The sequence below is a fragment of the Microtus pennsylvanicus genome, chromosome 6 (genome assembly GCF_037038515.1).
Source record: "Microtus pennsylvanicus isolate mMicPen1 chromosome 6, mMicPen1.hap1, whole genome shotgun sequence".
Taxonomy (NCBI): domain Eukaryota; kingdom Metazoa; phylum Chordata; class Mammalia; order Rodentia; family Cricetidae; genus Microtus; species Microtus pennsylvanicus.
In genome coordinates, this window is record NC_134584.1 from 108,307,466 (window position 1) to 108,333,255 (window position 25,790).

At 43.0% G+C, this 25,790-nt stretch overlaps 1 protein-coding gene across 2 annotated transcripts in view; it reads right to left on the reverse strand.

Moving 5' to 3' along the window:
* Positions 1–3,839: 3,839 nt before the first annotated feature.
* Positions 3,840–25,790, reverse strand: part of Pdpr (pyruvate dehydrogenase phosphatase regulatory subunit) — a 36,820-nt gene continuing 14,869 nt past the window's right edge. For both annotated transcript variants that reach the window (XM_075977313.1, XM_075977314.1), the window contains exons 9-18: positions 24,722–24,914; positions 21,625–21,749; positions 20,303–20,458; positions 19,533–19,666; positions 18,280–18,428; positions 17,574–17,686; positions 15,570–15,664; positions 14,338–14,427; positions 10,972–11,154; positions 3,840–9,176 (exon numbers count right to left, since the gene is read on the reverse strand). In XM_075977313.1, coding sequence (XP_075833428.1) covers positions 8,772–9,176; positions 10,972–11,154; positions 14,338–14,427; positions 15,570–15,664; positions 17,574–17,686; positions 18,280–18,428; positions 19,533–19,666; positions 20,303–20,458; positions 21,625–21,749; positions 24,722–24,914 — 1,643 coding nt within the window. In that variant the 3' untranslated portion in view covers positions 3,840–8,771. The remainder of the gene's footprint in view (positions 9,177–10,971; positions 11,155–14,337; positions 14,428–15,569; positions 15,665–17,573; positions 17,687–18,279; positions 18,429–19,532; positions 19,667–20,302; positions 20,459–21,624; positions 21,750–24,721; positions 24,915–25,790) is intronic.

Below are 25,790 nucleotides of genomic sequence, written 5' to 3' on the forward strand. Positions count from 1 at the left end.
CTTGTTGAATCTTGTCTGTGGTGATCGGGAAGAATCTCCAGCTCCTGATCAACTGCTGCAGACTCAGGCACACAGGCCTTGCCGAGGTCGTTCTCGGATCCTGGCTTGTTGGGGCCCAGAAAAGTAAGATGCAGGATTTGGGGGGAAGACCTGTGAATTCAAGGCTAGCCTGGTCTACATAGTTAGTTCCCTAACAACCAGAGCCTCATAGAGAGACATGGTGGCTCACAACCATCCATAATGAGATCTGGTGCTCTCTTCTGGCCTGCACGAAGAACAGTGTATACATAATAAATGAATAAATAAATCTTTTAAAAATAGTAATAATAATAGGGGGCTGGGAGTTAAGAACACTGGCTATTCTTCCAGAACCTGGGTTCAACCCCCAGCATCCACATGGCAGCTCACAACCATCTCTAGCTCAGTTCCAGAGAAGTCAACATCTGACCTCCTTGGGTACCACACATATGGTACACATGCATACATAAATGCAGGTAAAAAATTTATTTAAAAAATTTTAGATAAAAAAAAAAACCAGAAGTTTGGGCTGGCAAGATGTTTGAGTAAGATGGCCTACCTCCAGGCCTCATCATTAGAGTTCAATCCCTGGGACCCAACAGCAGGAGAACACAAACTCAGAACTCGTCCTCTGACCTACACCATTGTTCTACAGTTTGTTTTTAATATTTGAGGCTAGAGAAATGGCTCATTGCTCGATACCCAGCACCCACATGGCAGCTTATAACTAGCTACAACTCCAGTCCACGGGATCCAATGTTCTCTTCTGACTTCTCTGGGCACCAGGTTTGTACGCAGTACATAGGCATACATGCAGACAAAATACTTATTTTTTTATATTTATTTATTATGCATACAATATCCTGTGTGTATGTCTGCAGGCCAGAAGAGGGCACCAGACCCCATTACAGATGGTTGTGAGCTACCATGTGGTTGCCGGGAATTAAACTCAGGACCTTTGGAAGAGCAGGCAATGTTCTTAACCTCTGAGCCATCTCTCCAGCCCCTGACAAAAATACTTATACGTAAAATAAGAATAGTTTTTAAATATAATACTTCTCTGTGTGTGACTGTTTTTGCCTGCTTGCATGCTTTTGCACCACAGACAAGCAGTGCCTATCAAAGCCAGAAAAGAGTACCACACCCTCTAGAACCAGAGTTATACATGGTTGTTAGAGGTCATGTGGATGTGCATGCTAGCATCAAACGTGTGTCTTTGGGAAGGGCAGGAAAGACGTGTTCTTAACCACTGAGCCATCTCTCCAGCCCCAAAAATAATGTTTTAAGTAATAGAAATATAGTAGTCCCAGCTCCTCCAGAGGCTGAGATAGGAAGCTGGCTTCAGCCCATTGTTAAGACCAACCTGGACAATGCTGAGACAAACCTACAAGGACACACAGAGGGGCTGTGTCTGAATATGTGATTTAAATGGTTGGAGCGCTGATGCTGGTTCCCAGCAGTGCATACAGCAAGTGTCACACACCTGCAGTCCCAGCTCTCAGGAGGTACAGGCAGCAGGAGCCAAAGCCCTAGACCAGAGGTTCACAAACTGTGGGTCGAGGCTCCTTAGTCCCTGTAGACCTCTCTCTCAAAAAATATTTAATTACAATTCATAACAGAAAGATCAGTTATGCAGTAGCAACAAAAATAATTTAGTGGTTGGGGCCACCACAACATGAAGTGTATGTGTTAAAGGGTCACAGCATTGGGAAGGTTAAGAACTGCAGCTCTAGGTCATCCTTGGCTACATCCAAGGAGCTAGAACCCAGCCTGGGATGCATGAGACCCTTTTTTGTTTTTTGGGGGTTTTTTTCCTACTATTTTTTCAAGACAGAGTTTCTCTGTGTTGCCCTGGTTGTCCTTGAACTCACTCTGTGGACCAGGCTGACCTCACTACCCGTCTGTCTTCCAGGTGTTGGGAATTAACAGTGTGTGCACCACTGTCAGGTGAGACCTGTCTTTAAGGAGGGAAAGGATAAGGGAATAAATGGGGCAGGGGTGGAACACTCGATTCGTGTCAAAAATCAGGGATCTAGAACCAAATGCAGTAGCACAGCACAGGGGAGGTGTGGGCCGGAGAAGTTCAAACTCCTATATAACAAGATGTAGGCGTGTGCCCACCACACAATTTATAGGCACTTGGACAGGTTGGCGTGTCTCTTCGGTGGCCTTAACTGCTAATATATCCTTGGGGAGGTAGGAGCCTCTACTGCCTGGCTTGGAACATGCTGACCCTTACGGAGCCTCGGGACTTTGGAGGAAACTGGTATTCAGGTAATATATCTAACCCCAACCTGTCATGCTCACATAGCCGTTTTAGGTCTGTTGCTGTTTTCCAACCTCCACACAGCATTCATATACCCACATTCACACAAAAATAAAAAGGATAGAGTTGGGCGTTGCTGGTGCACACCTTTAATACCAGCATTTGGGAGGCAGAGGCAGGTGGATCTCTGAGTTTGAGGACAGCCAGGGCTATAGAGAAACCCTGTCTTGAAAAAGCAAAACAGATGGGGGAGGGGTGATGGGCATAAGGCATGAGTATTTTCTCTGCCAGTATGTATGTGTACCCTGTGCATACCTGGTGTCTGCAGAGGTCAGAAGTTACTGGATCCCTTGGACCTGGATTTGCAGGGAGTTGTAAGAGGCCATGTGGGTGCTGGGACCTCTCCATGATCAGAAAGTGTGGGCTGGAAAGATAGCTCATTGGTTGAAAGCAATGGCTGCTCTTCCTTCCAGAGGACAGCAGTTCAGTCCCCAGAACTCAAACACAACTGCTTTTAACTGTAGTCCCAGGGGATCTGCTGCCCTCATTCTGGCCTCTTCGAGTACTAGGCAGACATGATGCACAGAAATATATAGAGTTGTTATGCCTGCATCATGAGTCCCCCAGAGCCCACCAGGAGTCTGAAATCATAGGCAAAAGCAAAGAGCCTTTATTGTCAGCTTAAATTGAGCTCTCCTGTTCTCACAGGTTGGATTAGGAAGAGCATTAAGCTCAGCTAAGGCGGGATTTTAAGGAGTAAAGGATGGGGCGGTAGGGGAATTCTGGATCCAGATGAGGGTTGAACTGATTAGGCAGGATGAGTGAAGTTTGACCCTTGTCAAACAGGGATTGGTACTGGCATTACTACAAGGAAATTGGTAACCTATATACAAGTTAGGTAAACTATCCTTAATGTTCTGGAGCATCTAGTAGTACTCTCAATTCTGATTGGCCCCCTGCAGAGTACAATCTGTGGCTTTTCCCGGTTATTGCAGTGGTGAGGCCCAGTCTCAACTGTTGGTCTGCAGCCTGTCATGGCTACACTGATGTTAGGCCTCCTCATAGTAAGTGCTCTTAATCTCAGAGCTGTCTCTCCAAGCAATCCTCTTGTGTGTACCCAAGTTTACCATTGTTCTGAGAAACCACTGAGGACAAATCTTGACGTCAGTCATGCAAGGTTTCTGGAACTTAAAAAGGAGAACCAATAGTGGAGGAGAGGGGGACAGCAAGTGACGCATCTACTTCTGTCCCCACAACATCAGACATCACTTCAGTCACCTACTCCCTACAGAGAAATTTTGCAAGCCTGGGCCCATTTAGGTTTTGCCTACATCATTTTAGAATTTTGATATTGGCCATCTCTACAGCTGGCTAGTGCCCTCTGTTCCTCTTTTACATGAACATGGGTTTGCTTACATGTATGTGGTAGTGGGGTTATGTTTAAACCCCTTATCACAGATGTAAATGGTTTTATGAACAGTGTTATCCTTTGAGAAGGCAGGCAAATACCATGTTGTAACCAAGTTAAAGGACATTTCACAAATGGACACAGAAATAGTTAATGAAAACATTTTTATTCATTTATATACCTAATACATGAAAAGAAAATCTCAAATCCAGCCATCCAGAAATAATTCTGGCCATGAAGTGCAGTTACCCACCCTATGTGTCCAAAGTCAGCTGAATCTGCTCTTGGGAAAAGGTCTTATTTACTCTGCTATCTAGAGCGTCCTCAGGACCACACACTGACACTACACAGGGACAGGAGGGAGCCAAGGGAGCCACACTACATGCAAATGGACAGAACTTTATGGTGATTACAATGATGTTCATGTCTTAAGCACTGACCGGAGAGTTAAGTGTGAACTGAGAGAAGCTTTCAGTGAGATGAGCTATGCACTTTCCACCCCACACCGACTACCCTGAGGAAGGGGGGGGGGGTGAGAACCCAGACCGAACATTCTTCCTTCCTACCCCAGTCCACTACTGGAGAGTAAGGCACTAGACCTAGGCTGAGAGGAGTATTCCAAGCAAGCTTCAGCTCTTAGTGTGCAAAGGAAATCCTGGCATAAATCTTTTGAAAATGATAAAGATAACTCCCCCTCCTCTTGTAATCTAAACCTCACAGACCAGACAAGGAGGTAGATGTCTGCAAAGAATAAAAACAGGTGAATCAAATATGAGGAAAAATATATAATTCAGATGTAGACAACTGCTTAGAGAGGTCAGGAGTCTTAGAAAAAATGCTGAAGTTTAACATACTAAGAAAAGAAAGATGTGTGAAACACTCATTTCTTGTGAAGAACAAGTGTGTTGGTATTGTTGGGGAACTGCAGAAGCAAGCCCCGTATTGCATGAAAATGGGGGCTTACAGATCAGCACCTGGGAGACCAAAAGAAGTGCAGGCAGAGGGAGAAGAGGCCCCAGCTCACTTACCATTTCTGACATGCGCACAGGGCACAGCTATAGCTCAGACACTCTCCTACTCACTGGCTGATGCTCACTCTGTGTCTACAGACATAAGGACGAGATGGACCTGTGCTGTGTTGATACTATGCTACTTATCTATCAACATTGTGAAGTGGAGGTGTTGGGATGCAGAAAATAAAAAATGACAAGTCATTCTTCTCTGCCCTAAATGTTATAAACCTCGGCTAAGAAGTAAGAGATAGATGGGTGAAATTTGTAGTCCACCCTTGCAAACGGGGTAGTGCAACTGCTCTACCATGACAGGCTTCCAGGGCTAGTGCCAACACTGGAAGGCATACAATTCTCACAAGGACAGTGAAGGTCTTCCCAGACGCTAGCAACCAGAAAACCAAAGCTGTGAGTCTCCAGTGAAACAAAGCAAACCTTTAGCAGTTCCTGCTATCTGTTAATTCATACTGCCACTGCCAACCAGATCCAAAAGCAGAGCAGTAGAATACTAAAGTTCATAAATTCATTTTTCGTATCTAGTTACTTTTCTCAGACACAGCAGCCCGGAACACATTAGGCGTAGAGACAGGCCAGAGCTAGTGTTCTTCCCAACAAGGGGCTGCACTCTACTGCTACAGAAATGGGCTCTTGGAGACCAGACTGAAGCTAGGGTTTAGTGCTGTGTTAATGATCCTGTGTCCTGGGACCCAGGGAAGAACTAAAGTCAGTGAGTGTGCTCACAATTAAGACTAATTACGCCATTCTTCCTTGTCCCTTCTTCTAAGTTCAGTACCTGTGTCACAGAAGGGAACTGTTACAAGCTTGAGTGTATTTCAGATGGCTACGGAAGTACTGAGAAACAGGCTTTGTGTAATGAACAACTAAGAGAAAAGAATATCTTCATATTTCAAGGCTCACAGGAAACTCCCAATCCTAGGTCTTCAATATAATTTGTTACCTTGTTCAAAGAGATTTAATTGCTACTATAAATCAAAGAAGAGAACATGGAACTCCTCATCTCTGGTAAGTAGATGTGACAACAGATTATTCCAGAGAATCTGTCATCTAAAGCTGAAGTGTTTACATTCCCTTAAGCTAACTGGCTCCCCAAACTGTACTGTCACAAAATGTCTCACAACTTAGGATGTACAGCGATTGTTTTTCCTGGATTTTCAATTATGCCTCTAGACCAGTGGTTCTCAACCTTCCCAATGCTGTGAACATTTAATACAGTTCCTCATGTCATAATGACCCCCAACCATAAAATTATTTTCATTGCCACTTCATAAATGTAATTTTGTTACTGTTATGAATTGCAATGTAAATGTCTGTTTTCCGATGGTCTTAGGTGACCCCAATGGGATTGAGTGCCACTGCTCTAGACTAGCATTTCTGTTAACACCTGTATTTATTTACTCCTGAGGAGCCCAGAATGCTCTATCAACACTGGGGGAGGGGATCGGGTGTTTCAGGTTAAATGGTGTTTATGACACCAAGCACAGGAAAAGCTGCAGGCTTAGTAGAAGAGAACAGTCTATTTAAAGCACTTATATCAGAGCAAAATGGGGAGGGGGGAGCAGATTTGCAATTACTTATGTTTGAATGGCCAAGAGAAATTCTAAGGATGCATTTAGTGCCAAATATAAGCTTGTTTTGGGGTACACAGTAAACAAGTGGCAACTCAAAATCCAGTGCCTACTCACAGTTGAAGGAACAGGCCCATGACCCTCCCCCGAGAAGGCATTTCAAAACAGCCCTGTGTGCCCCACTCTCAGGCCTTCCTAGCAAGACAAGCACTGTCGGTAAGCTCAGAAGTTGATATCAGCAACAGCCAGGACTTCTAGCTGAACACTAAGAAAGGTGCTATATAATTTTGTTTATAATTTTTTAAAAGATCAATTGATTATGCGTACAGGGTTCTTTCTGCACATACTCCTACAGGCCAGAAGAGGGCACCATATCTCATACAGATTGCTGGGAATTGAACTAAGGACCTCTGGAAGAGCAGCCAGTGCTCTTAACCTCTAAGCCATCTCTCCAGCCCAAAAGTTGCTATAGAATTTTAAATATAGCACTTTCCTTCCTACTTAGAAAGGACAGCTAATTAAGTAACAAGAGATTAAGAAGTACAGAGAAGAAATCAGTCTATGCTGAAAATACTCTTGATGACGCCCAATTTTAAACTATTACTATTTTGGAAGGCCCCCTGCCCCAATTTGGAACTTAAGTGGTAACACTTCCAAAAGTTAAAAGGGCAAGTTTGCTCAAAATCTGTATTCAATTTGAAGGCAGCTTTCACTCTGTGCAGCCTTACAAGCATATTTCAGAGCACAGACCCTGGAGCTGTGCATCTCTACTTTCATCTTCACAGGTCAGCCAGGGCTGCTCTTGATCTCAACAGCTCGCTGCTGCTGCTGCTGCACTCAGCTTTCTAGCGGAGTTATACACATTTTCTCCAAAATAGCAATTTCCCTTCACACCAAATTCTAATCGTGTGCCCTTTAATAAGTCAGTTAAAATCTTCTCAGAAGCCAAATAGAGTGGCCTAGCTGGAGAAAATAGCAAGCAATGTATAAAAAGAACCAGTGAGTAGATAACAGGTTCCACAGAAATGACAAAGAAACACTTGAGATTTTTGAGGTGCTCTAATGAAATGAAAGGTTTCTAGTAATATAAATCTAGCAGAACCAATGTTTCCAAGTTACTGAGAACTACAGTCGAATTAAAGGTTCTCAAGTGCAGACTAGGTCAGTTTGTATATAGAAGAAAATTTAAGTGCTGGTGTTATATAGCACAGCCTGCCACCCAAGCTTCACCTTCAGAAAACATCCTTCCCCCACCTGAAATCCTAGTACTCAGGAGACTCAGGCAAGATCACTGCAAATTTGAGGCCAACCTGAACTCCAATGAGAAACCGTATCACAGAAAGAAAACAGCAGTACCCTTGAAATGTGAGGTGCACATTTGGTGAGTACTCCAGGCACTTCCATTCCAGAGGTTCTATGGGGCCAGAGTGAGGAGCCGGGAAAGAAGAGCATTGTACTTACAGCTCTCAATGGCCATCTGTACGTGGCTTTGTTCATGCCAGCCGTGGGAAGCCTGAGGCTCTGGTAGCTCTCTGGAACGCATTATGAACAGCATGGTTTACTTCCTCACCCAAGACAACCCACACAATCCTCTCTCTTCTAAAGGGATAGGAATGAATGTTGAGGTCACGGGCAAACTACACAAGGCACAGTGAGGCTGGAAGCCATCTGAAGAAAATCAAGGATAGCTAGCTGACCTATGAGTAGCTGACAGAAAAGCAACAACTTCTCAGCCTTGGAGTTCATCCTGCTCCTGCTGGGAAAAGCAACACAAAAGGCACATGGGTTTTGTTTTGTTTGTTTTTCCTTTCGAATACTGGCACACTTGTTTACTCAGCTAAAAAACAAACAACCTCATACAAAATAGCAGAAATAATATTGCAGACAGGTGGCCCTGGCCTAAACATCTAAGAAAAAGTCGGAGGGCTGGGGACCAGGTTAACTACTTGTCCCTTCCACAGAGCAGGCAGTGTCCATGCAATCCCTCTTATCAGTGAGGTAGATGGTTAAGAGGTATCAGGTGGTACCCTACAGCACAGTGGAATAGAATCATCTGCCTCTTAAAATATAAGCTATTCCCAGGGCTATAGCAGACACACAGTAATCTACCAAAATTGGCAGATTACTCCAAGAACCCCAGCCCAGGGGAGTTGGATTCTGCCCTAAGAAATAATACCAACTTGCCTTAAGATGAATCTAAAAATCAGCTTGTCACCTTAACTCCACAAGTAGCTCCTGCTTTTCACTGTGGGACTGGCCTGCTGGAGGGGTGAGAAGAGCCTGGATTGTGAGGAGGGGTAACAGCAAATGAAAAGGAAATGGGAGGACAAAAAAAGGCTTTCAAGGAAAATGTTTAAAGTAGGTCAATCTGAAAAGCAAGGGGACAAAGATACCTTCAGTAAGAAGACAGGGACGAAGGAAAAAGCTCCCAGAATGATGCTCCTCATGGTGAGAGAATGGGAGGAAGGGACAGTGTCTTGGCATTACTTCCCATGAAAGTCACTCAGCTCCACATCATCCTTTCTACGCTTGTGAGTAAAAAAGGAGGTGACAGGGTAGAGCTTGGCCCTGGCCTGAAACCGATGTCCTGCAATGTCGATCTCATATTCTCCTCGGTTGATGAAATCCGTTGTCACCACCTGTTCTTCCCCATTGTCCTCAGAAAAATTGTGTACATAACCCAGGCATACATGGCGCTCAAGAGTGTAGCTATAGGCACTACTGGTGGTTTTGCCAGCATACTTCCCGTTCCGGTAAATGGGTTCTCCCCACCAAGGCCACAAGTCTATGTCTGTGTCGTGGTCATCCAAGATGAACATAGCAAGGCGTTTATACACCCCATTCTGCTTCTGCTGCAGCAGGGCATCCCGACCGATGAAATCTATGCCCTAGAAAGAAAAGGGGAGAAAGCCTGAGATACCAGTCTCCACGACAGTTCTTGGCATGTGAAGGTGGGGAGCAGCAGGTACGTGCAATGGAAAGATGCACACACGTATATACCCTTCACTCCTGCTAGCTTTTGGAAAACGATGTCTGAGGCACTGTGAAAATCTGCATCCACAACAGAGATACCAGATGAGCTTTGGTAACAGCAAAAGTGCACGCTTCTTTGAATGGATCTCTGGTATGGGACTCTCCTCTGTATGCTGTGAATATGTTTTATTACCACTGGTTAATAAAGCAACTGCTTTGGCCTATGGCAGGGCAGAATAGAGCTAGGTGGGAAAACTAAACTTAATGTAGGGTGCAAGAAGGCAGAGTCAGGCAGAGGCCATGTGGCTACCAAAGGAGAAGAATCTGGAACCTTACCAGTAGGCCACAGCCTCATGGTAATACACAAATTAATAGAAATGGAATATTGAAAAATTAATCAAGAATACTTGCTAGGGGAATGTCAAGATGGCTCAGCAGGTAAGGTTCTTATCACACAAACCTAGAATCCTGAGTTAGAGGTAACCTTGGTGTATTTCCAACTCAAAGTCCATGCATCTATATATATCAGTGTTTATACTTATATATACAGATGAACAAACTTAATAGTAATTATCTCTAATTAAAATACACATCATTTTAATAAGTTATTAACACTTTCGTGGCACAAAAAAATGTATATACTTTTTTTAAGTATTTTTTTTTTAGAAATATTCTTTTTTTTTTTAAGATTTTATTATGTATACAGTACAGTGTGCTGCCTCCATGTATGACTGCATGTCAGAAGAGGGCACCAGATCTCATTACAGATGGTTGTGAGCCACCATGTGGTTGCTGGGAATTGAACTCAGGACCTCTGGAAGAGCAGTCAGTGTCCTTAACCTCTGAGCGATCTCTCGAGCCCTGCATGTACTTTTTTACATCTAGTTATATGCAGTGGCCAAAGGGGAATACTATATAGCTGGGCATGATGGCGCACACCTTATATCTCAGCACTTGAGAGGTAGAGAGGCTGGGGTGGATCTCTGAGTTCAAGGACAGCCTGGTCTACATAGGAAGTTCCAGACCAGTCAGGACTACATAGTGAGACCCTGTCTCAGAAAAGAAAGAAAACAAACTACAGGTATACTAACAGGGAACAGCTTAAATACATTGCTGTGAATAAAGCAAGGTGCAAACTTGTGCCATGCTTACACTATAGAACACAAACTTGGCTTCTGAGAAGCCAAGGGGCAGGACACTGGATGAGGTTCAGAGGCGGGAAAGAATTCATATAATAATCTCTTGAACTACAGTTTTCTAAAAAAATAAATAAATAATAATAATAATAATAAATGCCTAGGGCTGGAGAGAAATCTCAGAAGTTAAAAATATGTGGTTTTTGTAGAGGACCCAGTGCTCTCTTTTGGCAACTGCACTCAAATGCATACACCTCACACAGATACACATGTATACACATAATTTAAAAGTTAAAAATATATTTGAAGAAAAAAAGCTGGCTGTAAGATGACTAACTTGTGGTACATTAATGAATGACCACAATCAACTAAAACCTATGCCAGTGTCCTCCACCCTCTGGGCAGTAAGATATGTAAGCAAGTGTATTCCACGGGAAGATGAGCATCCCAGTGTCTCCTCTCCTCCTTGTGATTTACCTGATGCCAGCACTTTCCTGTCTTTCCTGATTTTCCTTATTAGACAAATCACATTGCTCAGCTGAGAGGCACAAAGGGGGATCTGAAAAAATAATACCTTCTCTAACTTCACACGAGACTCTCCTCCACATTCCATGGGAGTGGTGAGGGTGTTTAAGTCTTGTCCCCAGAAGGCAAAAAACTTCTCAATTCGGAGACTTCGAAGAGCATAATACCCAGCATTCCGGATTCCATACTTCTGTCCAACACTCATGACCTCATTGTAGACATGCAGAGCATACTATATGAAGAGAAGGAAAGTTAGCAACCAGTGTACTTTCTGACTAATTGGAATGGTGCATCCCGAGGATCCTTGGATAGGCTGCAGGAAACAGATTTCATTATTAACAGCTGATTCTGAACAAATACATTCATATTTTAAAATAAAACCTTGAAGCTGCTGAAGACATATAGCTCAGTTTGGAGACAGTTTTCCTAACAGTTACAGACTTGGTGGTAGACTACTTGCCTAGTGTACACATGGCCCTTGGTTCAATTCTGGGTAATATACATGCAAAAACCACCTCATACCATGTATCAAATGACAATCTAGAAAAAAGTATCATGTACAAAAAGTACCTAGAGGGGCTGGAGAGATGATTCAGCAGTTAAGAGCATTTGCTGCTCTTGCAGAGGACCAAGGTTCAATTCCCAGCACTCACATGGCAGCTTACAACCATCTTTAACTCCAATCCCAGGAGACCTAATACCCATTTCAGAACTCCATGGGCACTGTGTATACATACAGGCAAAATACCCAATTTTCCACCTTAACTTATCCTCCAGTGGTGATCCATATTCAAACTGTTAACCGAAATAAGCCCCAAGAAGTGTGTGTGTGACAGGGTAGGAAATGAACAACTAAACTGATACAAAAGATCAGGCTCAGTGGCTGGGGTATTGGGGCCTCTATGTTAGTTTGACCCCTGGATCCCACAAAGTGATAAGAGAGAACCGATTCTCAAAAACTTATCAACTTTGCCAGGCATTGGCAGTGTACACCTTTAACCCCAGTACTTGGGAAGCAGAGGCAGGTGGATCTCAGTGAGTTTGAGGCCACCTTGGTCTACAAAGTGAGTTCCAGGACAGCCAGGACTGTTATACAGAGAAACCCTGTCTCCAAAAAAAAACCAAAAATAAATAAATGATCGACTTTGACCTCCAAGCCGGGCGGTGGTGGTGCACGCCTTTAATCCCAGCACTCAGGAGGCAGAGGCAGGTGGATCTCTGTGAGTTCGAGGCCAGCCTGGTCTACAAGAGCTAGTGCCAGGACAGGAACCACAAGCTACAGAGAAACCCTGTCTCGAAAATCAAAACAAAAAACAAAAAACTTTGACCTCCAGCATGTACTATGACACAGACCCTCCCCCAAACATACTGCCTAAATTAAATAGTTCGTTATAGTGTAAGACAGGAAGCCTGATACGGTGGGTACAGGCCCAGGTTGATACAAGACAGAGTTTGAGGCCAGTTTGGGCTACAAAGCCAGACCTGGTCCTGGGGGATGGGAGATGGGGAGGTAGCATGGTCAAAGGACAAAGATATGACCAAAAAACTCCAAAGGAAACACCTAGTATGACTTGTTGTGTGAAACCTACTTCCTTGAGTGATGGAATATAAAAACTATACAAGGAAATCCCAGGACACAGGAACGAAGACAGATTTCAGAAAGTGATGTGGCTGGACAGTGTAGCACATGTCTTTAATCCCAGCACTCAGAAGGCAGAAGCAAGAGGTCTCTGAAAGTTCAAGGCCAGACTGTTCTATATTGTGAGGCTCAAGACATCCAGAGCTATATTGGGAGACCCTATCTTTTTTTTAATTTTATTTATTTATATTTTATGTATGAGTGCTCTACATGTACACTTGCATGCCAGAAGAGGACATCAGATCCCATTAGAGATGGTTATGAGTCACCATGCAGTTGCTGGGAATTAAACTTAAGATCTCTGGAAGAGCAGTCAGTGCTTTTAACCTCTGAGCCATCTCTCCAGCCCCTGTGAGACCCTGTCTTAATGAAACAAAAAACAAACAAAAAAAGTGGTATGAATGATGGGGAGATTGCTCAGCAGTTAAAAGCACTTGTGCTTCCAAAACTTCATCAGGTCACCACTACCTGTGAGTCCACTTCCAGGGAATCTCACACCCCCTTCTGGCCTCCTCAGGTCCCAGCACACACATGTGCAACACACAGAAATTAAGGTACATTTACATACATTTGAAAATAAAAAATCATAACGTGTGTGTTGGGAGGGGATGATGTGAGGCCTGGGAGGGAACAGTAGTGAGCTTAGAGATGTCTTTATGGAAGAACATGCCAGGAAGAAAGCTAAGTATTAGGCAGCAAAGCAGCAGCTTAGCTAGCCACGTTCCAAGACTAGCAGAAATGAGTGCTCCAGAAAAGACAGTCCAGTTTCAGAAGCAAGAAGGCAGATGATGATGGAAAGACTGTCAGCTCTGCAGACTGACTTTCAATTTCATTCTGCTTCATTCATAGGGAAATTTAATTGTAACTGGCATAATCAGGCATATAGATGTGTGGTATACATCCATAACCCTAGCACTCAGGAGGTAGAGACACCAGGACATGAGTTCTAGGCCAGTCTGGGCTATAATACAGACCCATTAAAATAACAAAGTCATAAGCAGGTAACACACACCTTAATCCCAGCACTGGGGAAACAGAGGCAGGCTGATCTCTGTGTTCGAGGCCAGCCTGGTCTATAGAACAAGTTCCAGGACTACAGAGGAACCCTATCTCAAATCAAACAAAAAAGTAACTCAAAAAGTGCTAAGAACTTTGCATATGCATCAAAATTATTGATTAGAAATTAGTTAAAATACTACTACTGCAGCAGGCTCTTGTTAGTTGATGGGAACTAATCAGATGAAGATGGTCAGTTTTTAATCTATAATTTCATAAGTTTTAAACTGAGAAAAATGTTAGTGTTTAACTTTTGGGCTGCTTCTACCTTCAAGTGCTGGGATTATGGGCATGTGCTACCATACATACCAGTTGATACAGTGCTGGAGATCAAATCAAGGATTTACATGCTAGTAAAACAGTCTACTGAGCTACATCCCCAGCCAAGTTTTTATTTTTTTAAATATTTAAACATTTTATTTCTCTTCCATGTACATGAGTGCTTTGCCTATATGCATGTGTACTGTGTGTGTCTGGTGCCCAAGAGTTCAGAAGAGGGCAGCTTATTTCCCAGAACTAGGGATACAAGATGGTCGTGAGCTATCATGTGGATGCTGAGAAAGAATGTGGACATCCTGTGCTCCCTCAAATTCTTAGTTATAAAATGACGTCTCTCTTCAGCATTAACTGCTAAAAACGATAAACCCACTTGTGGCAGTGCTAAAGAATTTTGGGAAACTGGTAGCCCTGCCCTGAAACAGGAAGACGGAGCCCTCTTACCTCTATGGGGATATACAGCATGAACCCCGGCTCTCCTGTGTGAGTCATGCTCATCACGCGGATCCCATTTGCATAGCCCACACTCATCTCCTGCAAAGAAAAAGCAAGCAGTCAGCACTCGTCCCTCATGCTAGTCAGGAGACTCAGTGCTGGGGGAACCCTGTCAGTGCCCACCCTGTTGAATCCTAACAGAGATATAGGCCAAGGAATGCATTTTGTCCTGAAAATGGAGCACAGCCTCCACATCTCCGCTTATGAATACTACCACTTCCAGTTTCAGATAACCTGATAGTGAGAAGAGGTGGCACAGTCATTGCTAAGTACAAAATATTTTTCTTTACCAAATCTTGTTAATACACTTGAGTTAGCCAAGTAGTATCAATAACAATAAAGACTAATCAAGAGTCTTCTCTGGGAACTCTGCAAGCAAACTTTGGGCATCTGCCACACAAAGGATAATGCCCACAGAATACAATCCATCTACTCCAGGACAGAGATTCAGATCCTATGTTACAGCTGCTCAGCTGCCTTGAAAAGTTCACTGATAAAATTGTTGCTCCATGAAGAGAAGTGGTACACCTGTGACAGCACTGAAACAAGTCTCTTTCACAGGATTCTGACAAGAGATGGCATTTGCCAGGCAAAGAGTCTGACCTCAGTGGGCATTCATTTACCTTTATCTTTTCGTGTTCACTGTCCACATCTTACTTCAAAGTTTAATCCAACTGCTACAGAAACTAATAAACGTACAAATCTGACATTCAAATAAACTAAATATACTTCAAAGAATATCTTAGCCAGGCAGTAGTGGCGCACGCCTTTAATCCCAGCACTCGGTAGGCAGGGGCAGGTGGATCTCTGTGAGCTCGAGACCAGCCTGGTCTACAGAGCTAGTTCCAGGACAGGTCCCAAAGCTACAGTGAAACTCTGTCTTAAAATACCCGCCCCTGCCTCAAAAAAAGAACCTGCCACCATTATAAAAGAAATAATCTCTAACATTTAAACAGAATTCCTGCTGCTAGGGGTGTAGGTAGAGTGCTTGCCTAACATATATGGAGCCATTGGTTTGATTCTCAGCACCATATAAACCAAGTCCATACACACCTGCAGTCCTAGCACTTGGGCAAGATCAGAAGGACAAAGTCATCCTCAGTTATGTAACAAGTTGGAGACCAGCATGCACTACATGAGATTCCCATCACAAACAATAAATTTAGATTACTAGCACCTACCTTGCAGAACAGAGTTGGAAAGTGGTCTGGAGTCATAGGGGCATAAGACAACTCAGATAGCACATCCACAGCCCGAGGGCCAATCAGATTGAGGGCTATATGGAAAAGAACAAGAGATGTCCAGCTTCTCCAGGGGAACAGCTGAGCCAGCGCAAAAGGTCTCTTCCTTTGTTTCTTTACCTACTACTGTGATAAAATACACTGGCAAAAGCAACTTAAAGGAGTTATTTTAGTTCACAGTTCAAAGTCAGTCCATCATATCAGGTAGTCAAAAGCATCAGAAGCATGAAACAGTTGGTCACATGACATCTGTAATTGGGAAACAGTGACAAATGAACCCTGATGACTGCTTAATTCACTTTCTCCATTTATACAAAACAGGCACCACATCAGGGAATGGTGCCACCCACGGTGGGTGGTTCTTTCTACCTCAATTGATATTGCAATTCACCACAGGCATGTATATTTCTCTCCCAGGTGATTCTAGATTTTGTCAAATTGGCATTAACACTAAGCATCGCATCCACCTAGGACCTGGCCTAGAGCTGGTGAGGTTTACAAGGTCCCTTTACTTAGGGACCTGAGGTTCAACGGCAAGTCCCTGGGCTCAGGCACACACCTCTGCTGACAGACCTGCGAAATGCAGCTGCTGACTGACTGGCAGGTGTGAAGAGCCTGGCTAGTGTGGTTTTTCTCCCAAGCTGATAGGAAGGACATATTTTATAGTCTCCTCTGCAATGAGATTAGGGTCATAAGACCAAGGCCTAGCCAAGAGGACACTTCCAGGGCTGGCCATAAGCAAGTACTGTAAAGTTCTCTTTCCCTCCTACGTGGCAGATTAGATAGCCCCAATCCCAAATCAGTACCTGGAGAACTGTCTACCCACACTAGACAGAATTACACGTGAGTGGCCTAGTTTAAGACTGTTAAACCAACCAGTGTTTAAGACTGTTCTGTACGGGGCTAGAGAGGTTAAGAGCACTGACTGCTCTTCCAAAGGTCCTGAGTTCAATTCCCAGCAACCACATGGTGACTCACAACCATCTGTAATGAGATCTGGTGCCTTCTACTGGCCTATAGGATAGATGTAGGCAGAATATTATATACATAATAAACAAAAAATCTTAAAAAAAAGACTGTTCTGTAGTGTAACAAGCGAGAAGCACACAATTAATCATAATTGCTACTAATGAGAATGAAGGCCTGGGTGAGATGAATGGGTTCAAATAGATGAATGCAAGTCAGTCTTCTTCCACCATGTGCCTCCCAGGGATGGAACTCAAAAAAAAGGTCAATCAGTCAATTATCAAAAAAAAAAAAAAAAGGCTTGTTTTCCTTTAAAGATAGAGGGGGAAGTGTGGGAATTGGTGTTTCGAGACAGGGTTTCTCTGTATAATGCTCTGGCCATCCTGGAACTTGCTTTGTACATCAGGCTGACCTCAGGCTCAGAGAGATCCATCAACCTCTACCTCCCAAGTGTTGGGACTTAAGGTGTGCATACTTTATGCACATGGGGTTTTGCATATATCTGCGCACTACATGTATGCAGTGCCAGTGGAAGCCAGAAGAGAACGCTGGATGTGAGATGCCACATGGATGCGAGTAAGTGAACCAGGTGCTCTGGAAGAACAGCCAGTGCTCTTAACAGACATCTCTCCCCAGCCTCAAAGGTATTTTTATTTTTACATCTATGGGTGTTTTGCTTTCATGAATGATATGTACTACACATATGCAAGCACACATGGAGTGCCAAAAGAGGGCATCGGATCCTCTGAAACAGGGATTACAAGCAGTTGTGAGCTGTCCCATGGGTGTTGGAAACAGAATCCTTGGTTCTCTACAAGAACAGAAAGTGCTCTTAACTGCTGAACTTCAGCCCTAGAATGTCTCTTTAACACTAATTCTGATTCTCATTTGTAAAAGTTATATATAAGCAATGTATATGTAATACAGAATACAATCTATATCTGCTTCTTTACTGTCTGACCACAGAAGGCTGATTACCTGTATATTTCCAGGTGACATCCTCCAGCAGCAAGTTGCTGTCTTTCGGCATGTATTTGTTAAGCCAGGCCCAACAGTGGACCTGCTGGTCAGTTGGAGAGATCATGAAGAAACTGAAAATGAGATTCCCCCCATAAAAAAAAATAGTCAAAACCAAAAGGCCAAAGAAGAATCAGGACCAATCAAGTTCTCGTGTAGTTTCAGAGTCCCACAGAAAACACTCTTGGAAATAATCTCTTACTTTTCAAGGAGGGCTATTTCACCATTCTAGATTCTATACCAATAATGGCAAAATTACACAGACTTATTAACATTCATAAAGAATACTCTCCTATTAGTAGGAGATACGTCTACACCCAGTTTTACTACATAATTTCTGTGTTTGTTTTGTGTTCTTGGACAGTCTCACTTTATAGACCAAGCTAGCCCAGAACTCGTCATGTAGCCCAAGTTGGCCTTATACTTGTAAACCTGCTTCAGACCCCTGACATTATAGGTATGAGCCACACACCTAAAAAGAGTTTCTTCTTTCCGTTTGCCTTTGCTGATTTATTTATAGCTGCCTAATGATTAAGATGGGAGTTTATGAAATAGTTTCTGAGTCCCTAGGACTTTGGGCTCCAGAGAAGCATTGAGTGATCTGCTTCCAGAGCCCTTAAAGTATCAGTTTAATGGAGGGAGCAGAAGGGATGGAAGCTCAGCTCACCTGCGTTTGTTCAGGCGTGCAATGCTGCAGTCATTTTCGTACCCTCCATACTCATTGAGCATGCCAGTATGCACAATGTGGCCTACGGGCACATCCAGGTCATTGGAGAAAAGGTACTGCAGACTTTCTAATGCCTGGTCCCCAGTGGACTGTAAGAAAGGGGTCAGGCAAGGACAGTAAACACAGGATCACCCAACAGCATAACCATCCAGAATTGCACCTTGCTGAGAAAATTCAGTGACACAACACCCACATGACATTAGCAAGTTTACTGTTCTGTAAGAAGCCATGAGCAAAGTTAACATTCGGTACTTAAGATAAATGGGACATTCTAGGGGAATTAAAAACTATGTTATAGGACCTAAAATTTATGAAAAATACAATTATACAGATAAACCGCTAAAATAATCTAGAGTTTTTTCAGAATCAGTTTTTTTTTTAATTTTTATTTTATATGCATCGGTGTAAAGATCCTAAGTTACAGACAGTTGTGAGCTGCCATGTAGGTGCTGGAAATTGAACCCGTGTCCTCTGGAAGAGCAGTCTGTGCTCTTAACCACTGAGCCATCTCTCTAGCCCCTGAATCAGTTTTAAAATAGCAGCTGAAAAATAGGCATTTGGGGGCTAGAGAGATGGCACAGTGGTTACGAGAACTGACTGTTCTTCCAGGATTTGAGTTCAATTCCCAGCACAGAGGGCAGATCACAACCATCTATAACTACAGTCTCATGGGATTCGGTGAGCCTCTTCTGGTGTGCAGATTCACATGCAGACAGAACACTCATATATATAAACTTATCTTTGCTGGGCGGGTGGCACTCAGGAGGCAAAAGCAGGCAGATCTCTGAATGAGAGGTCAGCCTGGTCTAAGAGCGAGTTCTAAGACAGCCAGGACAACACAGAAAAACCTTATCTCAAAAAAAACAAGAAAAACAAAATAGGCATTTAGGGCCTGGAGAGGTGACTCAGCAGTTAAGAGTACTAGCTGTTCTAGAGAACCTGGGTCAATTCCCAGCACACACTTGGCAGTTCACACATCTGTAACTCCAATCCCAGGGGACTCCAGTGCCCTCTTCTGGCTTTGTCAGGCACTGCGTACACATGGTGCATAGATATCCATTCAAAAAAAATGACCATACACATGAAATTAAAAAAAAAAAAAACATAAAAATACATGAAAAAAGAAAAAAAAACAAGCATTCAATAAGTAGGGAATGTTTCCCACCCTGCTGTTTTGCTTCCCAAATACTTACAGTGATTTCAAACTTTGTGAAAGAAGACATGTCAATGACACACACAGCTTCCTTACAGCACTTCACTTCAGACTCCACAATATCAAACCAGTCTGGCTTGTAGAAAGTCTTGCTCTGTTCCAAGGCAAGAAGGTCTACAAAACAGGAAAAAACAAGGTGGGAAGAAAGAGTTTTGATACTGAAGAATCCCCCATATATTTTGTTATGGCCTACAAGACTTTGTTTTTTAACTCTCCCAGGAATATATTCTAGCTATATGCACTTACTAATTACCAGTTTTAAAAAGGGGTATAGAAGGAATTGATTCAGTAGTTAAAGTGCCTATGCAAGCAGGAAGACCTGAGTTTGAGTCACACAGTCTCTCACACACACACACACACACACACACACACACACACACACACACACACACACAGAGCTAGCTATAGCAGTGGACTCCAATAATTCCAGCATTCCTGGCCAGTCAGTTTAGGCAATCAGTGAGCTCCAGGTTCAGTGAGAAAATCTGTCTGAAAATCTGAAAAAGTGAGATGGAGAACAATAGAGAAAACACTCGACATCAATGTCTGGTCAAATCAAGAGTTCACATACACCTAGATACACATTCATACAACACACACATATGAAGCCAAGTGTGGTAGCTTATGCCTATAATCCCAGCTCTTAAGATGTTGAAATAAGAGAACTGATAAGGACTCAAAGCCAACCCAAAATACAAAGTTCTAGGCTAAAATGTGAGATTCTGTTTCAAAGAGACAGACACTTCTTACCCTTATTGGGTGGAACAAAGTACTTTGGCCTCTCAAATCCATGCTTCTCCATCCATCTGGCTCCTTGAGCATCTAGCCGGTCATAAAGAGGAGATGTACGTAACTGCCTCCCAGTCTGGAAGTCCCAACGGGGAACCTTCAGATCGTAAATCAGAGCTAGAACAGATTAAGCATAATCTGTCATCTGGGCCTGGCAGCACCGGTTTACAATCCCAGAGACCTGAGTGGTTAATGAACTCAAGGACTACCTGGGCCACTAAATGAGTTCCAGTCAAGCCAAGCCTGGGCAACTTGTGGTTCAAATTCCCATAGGCTCATATATTTGAATGTGAGGTCCCCAGCTGGTGGAACCGTTTTGGGAAGGATTAGGAGGTCTGGCCTTGTTGGAGGGTGTCACTAGGTAATGGGTTTTGAGGTTTCAAAAGCTCACACCAGGCGCAGTGTCCCTCCTCTCTGCCTCCAACTTACAAATAACATGTAAGCTCTCAGCTATTGCTCTAGTACCAATCCTGCCTGCTGCCCTGCTCCTCGCCCCTCTGAAATGTAGGCATGCTCCCAGTTAAATGCTTTCTTTAATAAGTTATCTTGGTCATAATGTCTCTTCTCAACAACAGCAAACTAACTAGGGAAGTAACTTAGCAAGACCCTTGCTCAAAGTAAAAACTCAAAAACAAAGCAAAGGACCGAGGCAGATATATACACTTGCCTAGCCTACATGAGGTTATGGAGTTCAGTCCCCATATCATAAGAAAGAAAAGGTGGGGTGGGGGTTGGGAGGACATCTTAGCAGTTTCTAGAGAACTAGATTGAGGCAGTACTCAAGGTCAACTGAAAAGGGTGTTTTGCTAGCAACACACAGAACAGAACACTGCTACACACTAGCTGCAAATCCTATCCTGCCTTCCTATTCCTAGAGGTAAGCATGGTCTAATAAACTGAAAACGTTCCTAAGGGTCAAATGGGGCATGAATCCCTATCCTCAGACCTGAAATAGCCACATGAGAAACCCAATTCAAAGCAGTTATTAGAGAGCTAAGGGAAAACCTTGAATGATAAAGCAGGCCACCTAAAAGATTGCTGGAGCCAAGCAGTGGTGGCACACACCTTTAATCCAAGCACTCGGGAGGTAGAGGCAGGTGGATCTCTGTGAGTTTAAGGACAGCCTGGTCTACAAGAGCTAGTTCCAGGACAGACTCCAAAGCTACAGAGAAACCCTGTCTTGGGGGAAAAAAATTAAAAGAGAGAGAGAGAGAGACAGAGACAGAGAGACAGAGAGATTGCTGAGTGCAATAGCAATATAATTAGAATAAAGGTACACTTACGCATGACTTCCATGACCCGGTGGCGCAGAAAAGTGCGGCTGCTCTGGAGGGTTCCAAAGCGCTGCAAGTCCAATTCCCAGACATTTTCAGAGGGATAACCATAGACCATCCATTCAGCAAGGAACCTGTTTAGATGGAGACGAAAAGCTGTTGGGCCTCAGATAATATACAGAAAACAATCCAAATAATATAATACAAATCAAGAAGCAATGGAAGTGGGCTGAAGAGATGGCCCTGCATTTAAGAGCACTGGCTGTTCTTCCAGAGAACCTGGGTTTAATTCCCAGCACTCACATGGCAGCTCACAACTGTCTGTAATTACAGTTTCAGAGGATCTGAAACTGTCACACAAACATATATGCAAGGAAAACACCAATGCACATAAATAAATTTAAAAAAAGAACCAATGGAATCAAGAATCTTTGTTGTCACAGAAGTTGAGCAAATCTGGGCAATTTCCTTACATTTTCTAAAATGAACAAACATGGATGCAAGTACTGTTGTCATAGAAACACTATAAGGCTTTTTTGTTGGTTTTTTTTTTTTTTGAGTCAGGGTCTCTATACATAGCCCTGGCTGCCCTGGAACTCACTACGTAGACCAGGCCTCAGACCGACAGAAATCTGCCTGCCTCTGCTTCACAAGTGCTGGGATTACAGGGGAGTACCACCACATCCAACTTTTAAAGTTTTTTTTTAATTTATGTGTATGGATGCTTTACCTGCATATATATATACACATGCATACATACACTAACAAAAACAGAACAAAACAAAACAAAAAACCCTGGTGCTTGCAGAGGTCGGAAGAGAGCACTGGATCTGATGGGACTAGAATTACAGATGGTTATAAGCTGCCATGCTGGTGCTGGAACTGAAGCCTAAGTCCTTTGGAAGAGCAGGTGTGCTCTTCACTGCTGAGCCATCTCTCTAGCCTCACTATGAAGATTTTAACTCTAATAATAGAACCTCTTAGAGCAAGTTTAAGATATAAGTCATGTCTATGAGATTTATAGCTGTTTTGTTTTCTTATAAATAGTCACCTGGAGTATTATATAGTTATCTCACCAACTCTTTGTTCCAATTGTTTCTTGTAACTTTTCTGAGACTTTTTTTTTCTCTTGGTTTTTCGAGACAGGGTTTCTCTGTAGCTTTGGAGCCTGTCCTGGAACTAGCTCTTATAGACCAGGCTGGCCTCGAACTCACAGAGATCCGCCTGCCTCTATCTCCCAAGTGTTGGGATTAAAGACGTGCGCCACCACTGCTCATATGAGCCATTTGTTAGGTCGCTCAAAAATACTGACTTCATGATTTAATCATTTATTTATTTATTATTTATTTGGTTTTTCGAGACAGGGTTTCTCTGTAGCTTTGGAGTCTGCCCTGGAACTTGCTCTGAAAATCAGGCTGGACTCGAACTCATAGAGATCTACCTGTTGCTGCCTCCCAGAGTGCTGGGAGTAAAGATGTCTGCCATTGCCCAGCTCATTTTTTTAAAGATTTATTTATTTAATATGCATACAGTATTCTGACCAGAAGAGGGCACCAGATCTCATTACAGACGCTGTGTGAGCCACCATTCATTTCCTGGGAAGTAAACTCAGGACCACAGGAAGAGCAGCCAGTGCTCTTAACCACTGAGCCACCTCTCCAGCCTGAGTTGTTGGGTTTTTAAAAACAGTTACTTACTTGTTTTTTTCTTTTTGGTTTTTCAAGACAGGGCTTCTCTGTGTAACTACCCTGGCAGTCCTGGAATTCAATCTATAGATCAGGCTGATCTGGAACCCCACAAGTGCTGCGATCAAAGGCATGCACCCCATGCCTGGCCCGGTTTCTCACTCTTAACCCAGGCAGTCCTCAAACTCACTGCAATCCTGTCCCTCAGTCTCCTAGGATTACAAGCATGTGCCACCAGATCAATCTGATTAACTTCCTCCCAAGATCTGGGATTGCAGGATGCAGCAAGGACAACAAATCGCCTGTTTTTAAGTGTGTGGCTCAGTGGAATTGAGTACATCTGCACTACTGTGTAACCACAACCACAATCCATTTCTAGGACTCATTTCATCGTGCAAAACTGAAACACCAGACCTATCAAATAGTAACTCCCCACCTTCTCTTCCCCTAGCAAATACTATTTTTCTTTCTGTTTCTAGGACTACTCTAAGTACCCCTCATAAATGTACAGTATTTGTATCCTTCTGTGACTGGCTTATTTTTTATTTTAAACAAGGTCTCACCATGTAGCCTTGGCTGGCCTAGAGCTCTCTTCATGGATCAGACTGGCCTCAAATTTACAGACTTCTACCTGCCTCTGCCTCCCCAGATTGGATTAAAAGCGTGTGACACCATCCCTAGCTGATTTTTTTAAAATAAGGTTTCTCTGTGTAGCTTTGGGAACCTGTTCTGGAACTTGCTCTGTAAACCAGGATGGCCTCAAACTCAGAGATTCACCTGCCTCTGCCTCCTGAGTGCTGGGGTTGAAGGTGTGCACCACCACCACCCAGCCCTAGCTGATTTTTATTTTGCTTTTTTTTGGTTGTTTTTTTTTTTTTTTTTTTTTTGGTTTTTCGAGACAGGGTTTCTCTGTGGTTTTGGAGCTTGTCCTGGAACTAGCTCTTGTAGACCAGGCTGGTCTCGAACTCACAGAGATCCGCCTGCCTCTGCCTCCCAAGTGCTGGGATTAAAGGCGTGCGCCACCACCGCCCGGCCCTAGCTGATTTTTATAAGTACCTATTTTTAAACTAAAATTTTAATTGCCTAGGCTGAATACCTATTTCATTTACCATACCTAGCTATTTCTAACCTTATATGATCAAAACACTAACATTTGTTACAGCTGAAAAGTTAAAAGAAAAAAATTTCACAGGTTCTGTGATTAACTAAATGACTGAGTTCCCAAAATATTTTATACAGTAACATTTATGGAATGCAAGGAAACTCTCCAAAGTAATTAATTTGAAGATAACAATTCAAAAATGTTTATTATTATTAACATTACTATCTGGTCACAGAACATATTAACAACAAGTAACCTGAAAGGGAAGAACCTGGCAAGCTAAGGTGTCCATAGGTGACTCTATGGAAAAAAGACTTACTTTCCAGCTCCTCCACCCAACGACAGGCCAGCAGAGTTCATCCCTGCCAGGACAAAGTAGCCCTGTACTACAGGAGACTCGCCCATGATGCACTTCATGTCTGGTGTGAAGGTCTCAGGGCAATTCACCAACTTCAAAATCTCCAGAGTCTCCAATACTGGCATCCTACGCAGGAGGGAACTCAACAGGGGCTCTGAGCAATCAAAACAAACCCAAACAGAGTCCTCACCTTTAGGGAATAAAATTTTTTAAAGTTCTTATAGTTTTTACTCCTTCCAAAAAAATCTTTTAGGGAAGACTTTTCTAAGAGTCATTTGGTCAGTTATGAGAAAGAAGAAAGTTTGGTGGAATTACAGAACACAACTACAAAATGCCTGGCATTCAGAGTAAGAAAAGCCACACTTTTCAAAGGCAAGGCGCTTCAGAACATAAAGTAATACATGAGGTTACACACAGGCAGTGATCTCAAAGGGTCAGGGTGTCGGGAAAAGGTCTTACAGAACACCTAATGTTTCCATGAAAGACAGTGTTTCCTACATGAGACAGACGTACAAACAAGTGTGCACCTTGTTCTATACTATCTCTGGCCACTGTTCCATGTGCCAGCAGTAATACATGGAAACAGGAGTAACTGGTTGATGGGCACAGGGTTTAAAGTTTCCCCTAAGCAGCAGCTTATTTTTTTAAAAGTCCATCAAGGATGAGAAATGGGTATCTTTTCATACCCTTTCAATTTATAACCATGTAACTACAATAATTATTTAATAAAGACAATTAAAGTGATTTAAAGACTTAATAAAGACCATATTACCAAAAAAATCTACTTTCACAATCTCCTGCCTCAGCCTTCCACATGCTGTGATGACTTGCAGGCACATATCACCATGCCTGGCTAATAGTTCAGCTTCATAAAAACCTCTTCAATTTCATAAGTCTTACCAAAAGAAGGTCCCCTTCTAAAGTATCAACAGCGATTTAAGTAAATGATGAGTCAAGTTCATTAAACAAGACTGTAGACCCCTGAGTCCAACCAGTACCCACATCCTTAGATCAGGTAAACTCTAGACTA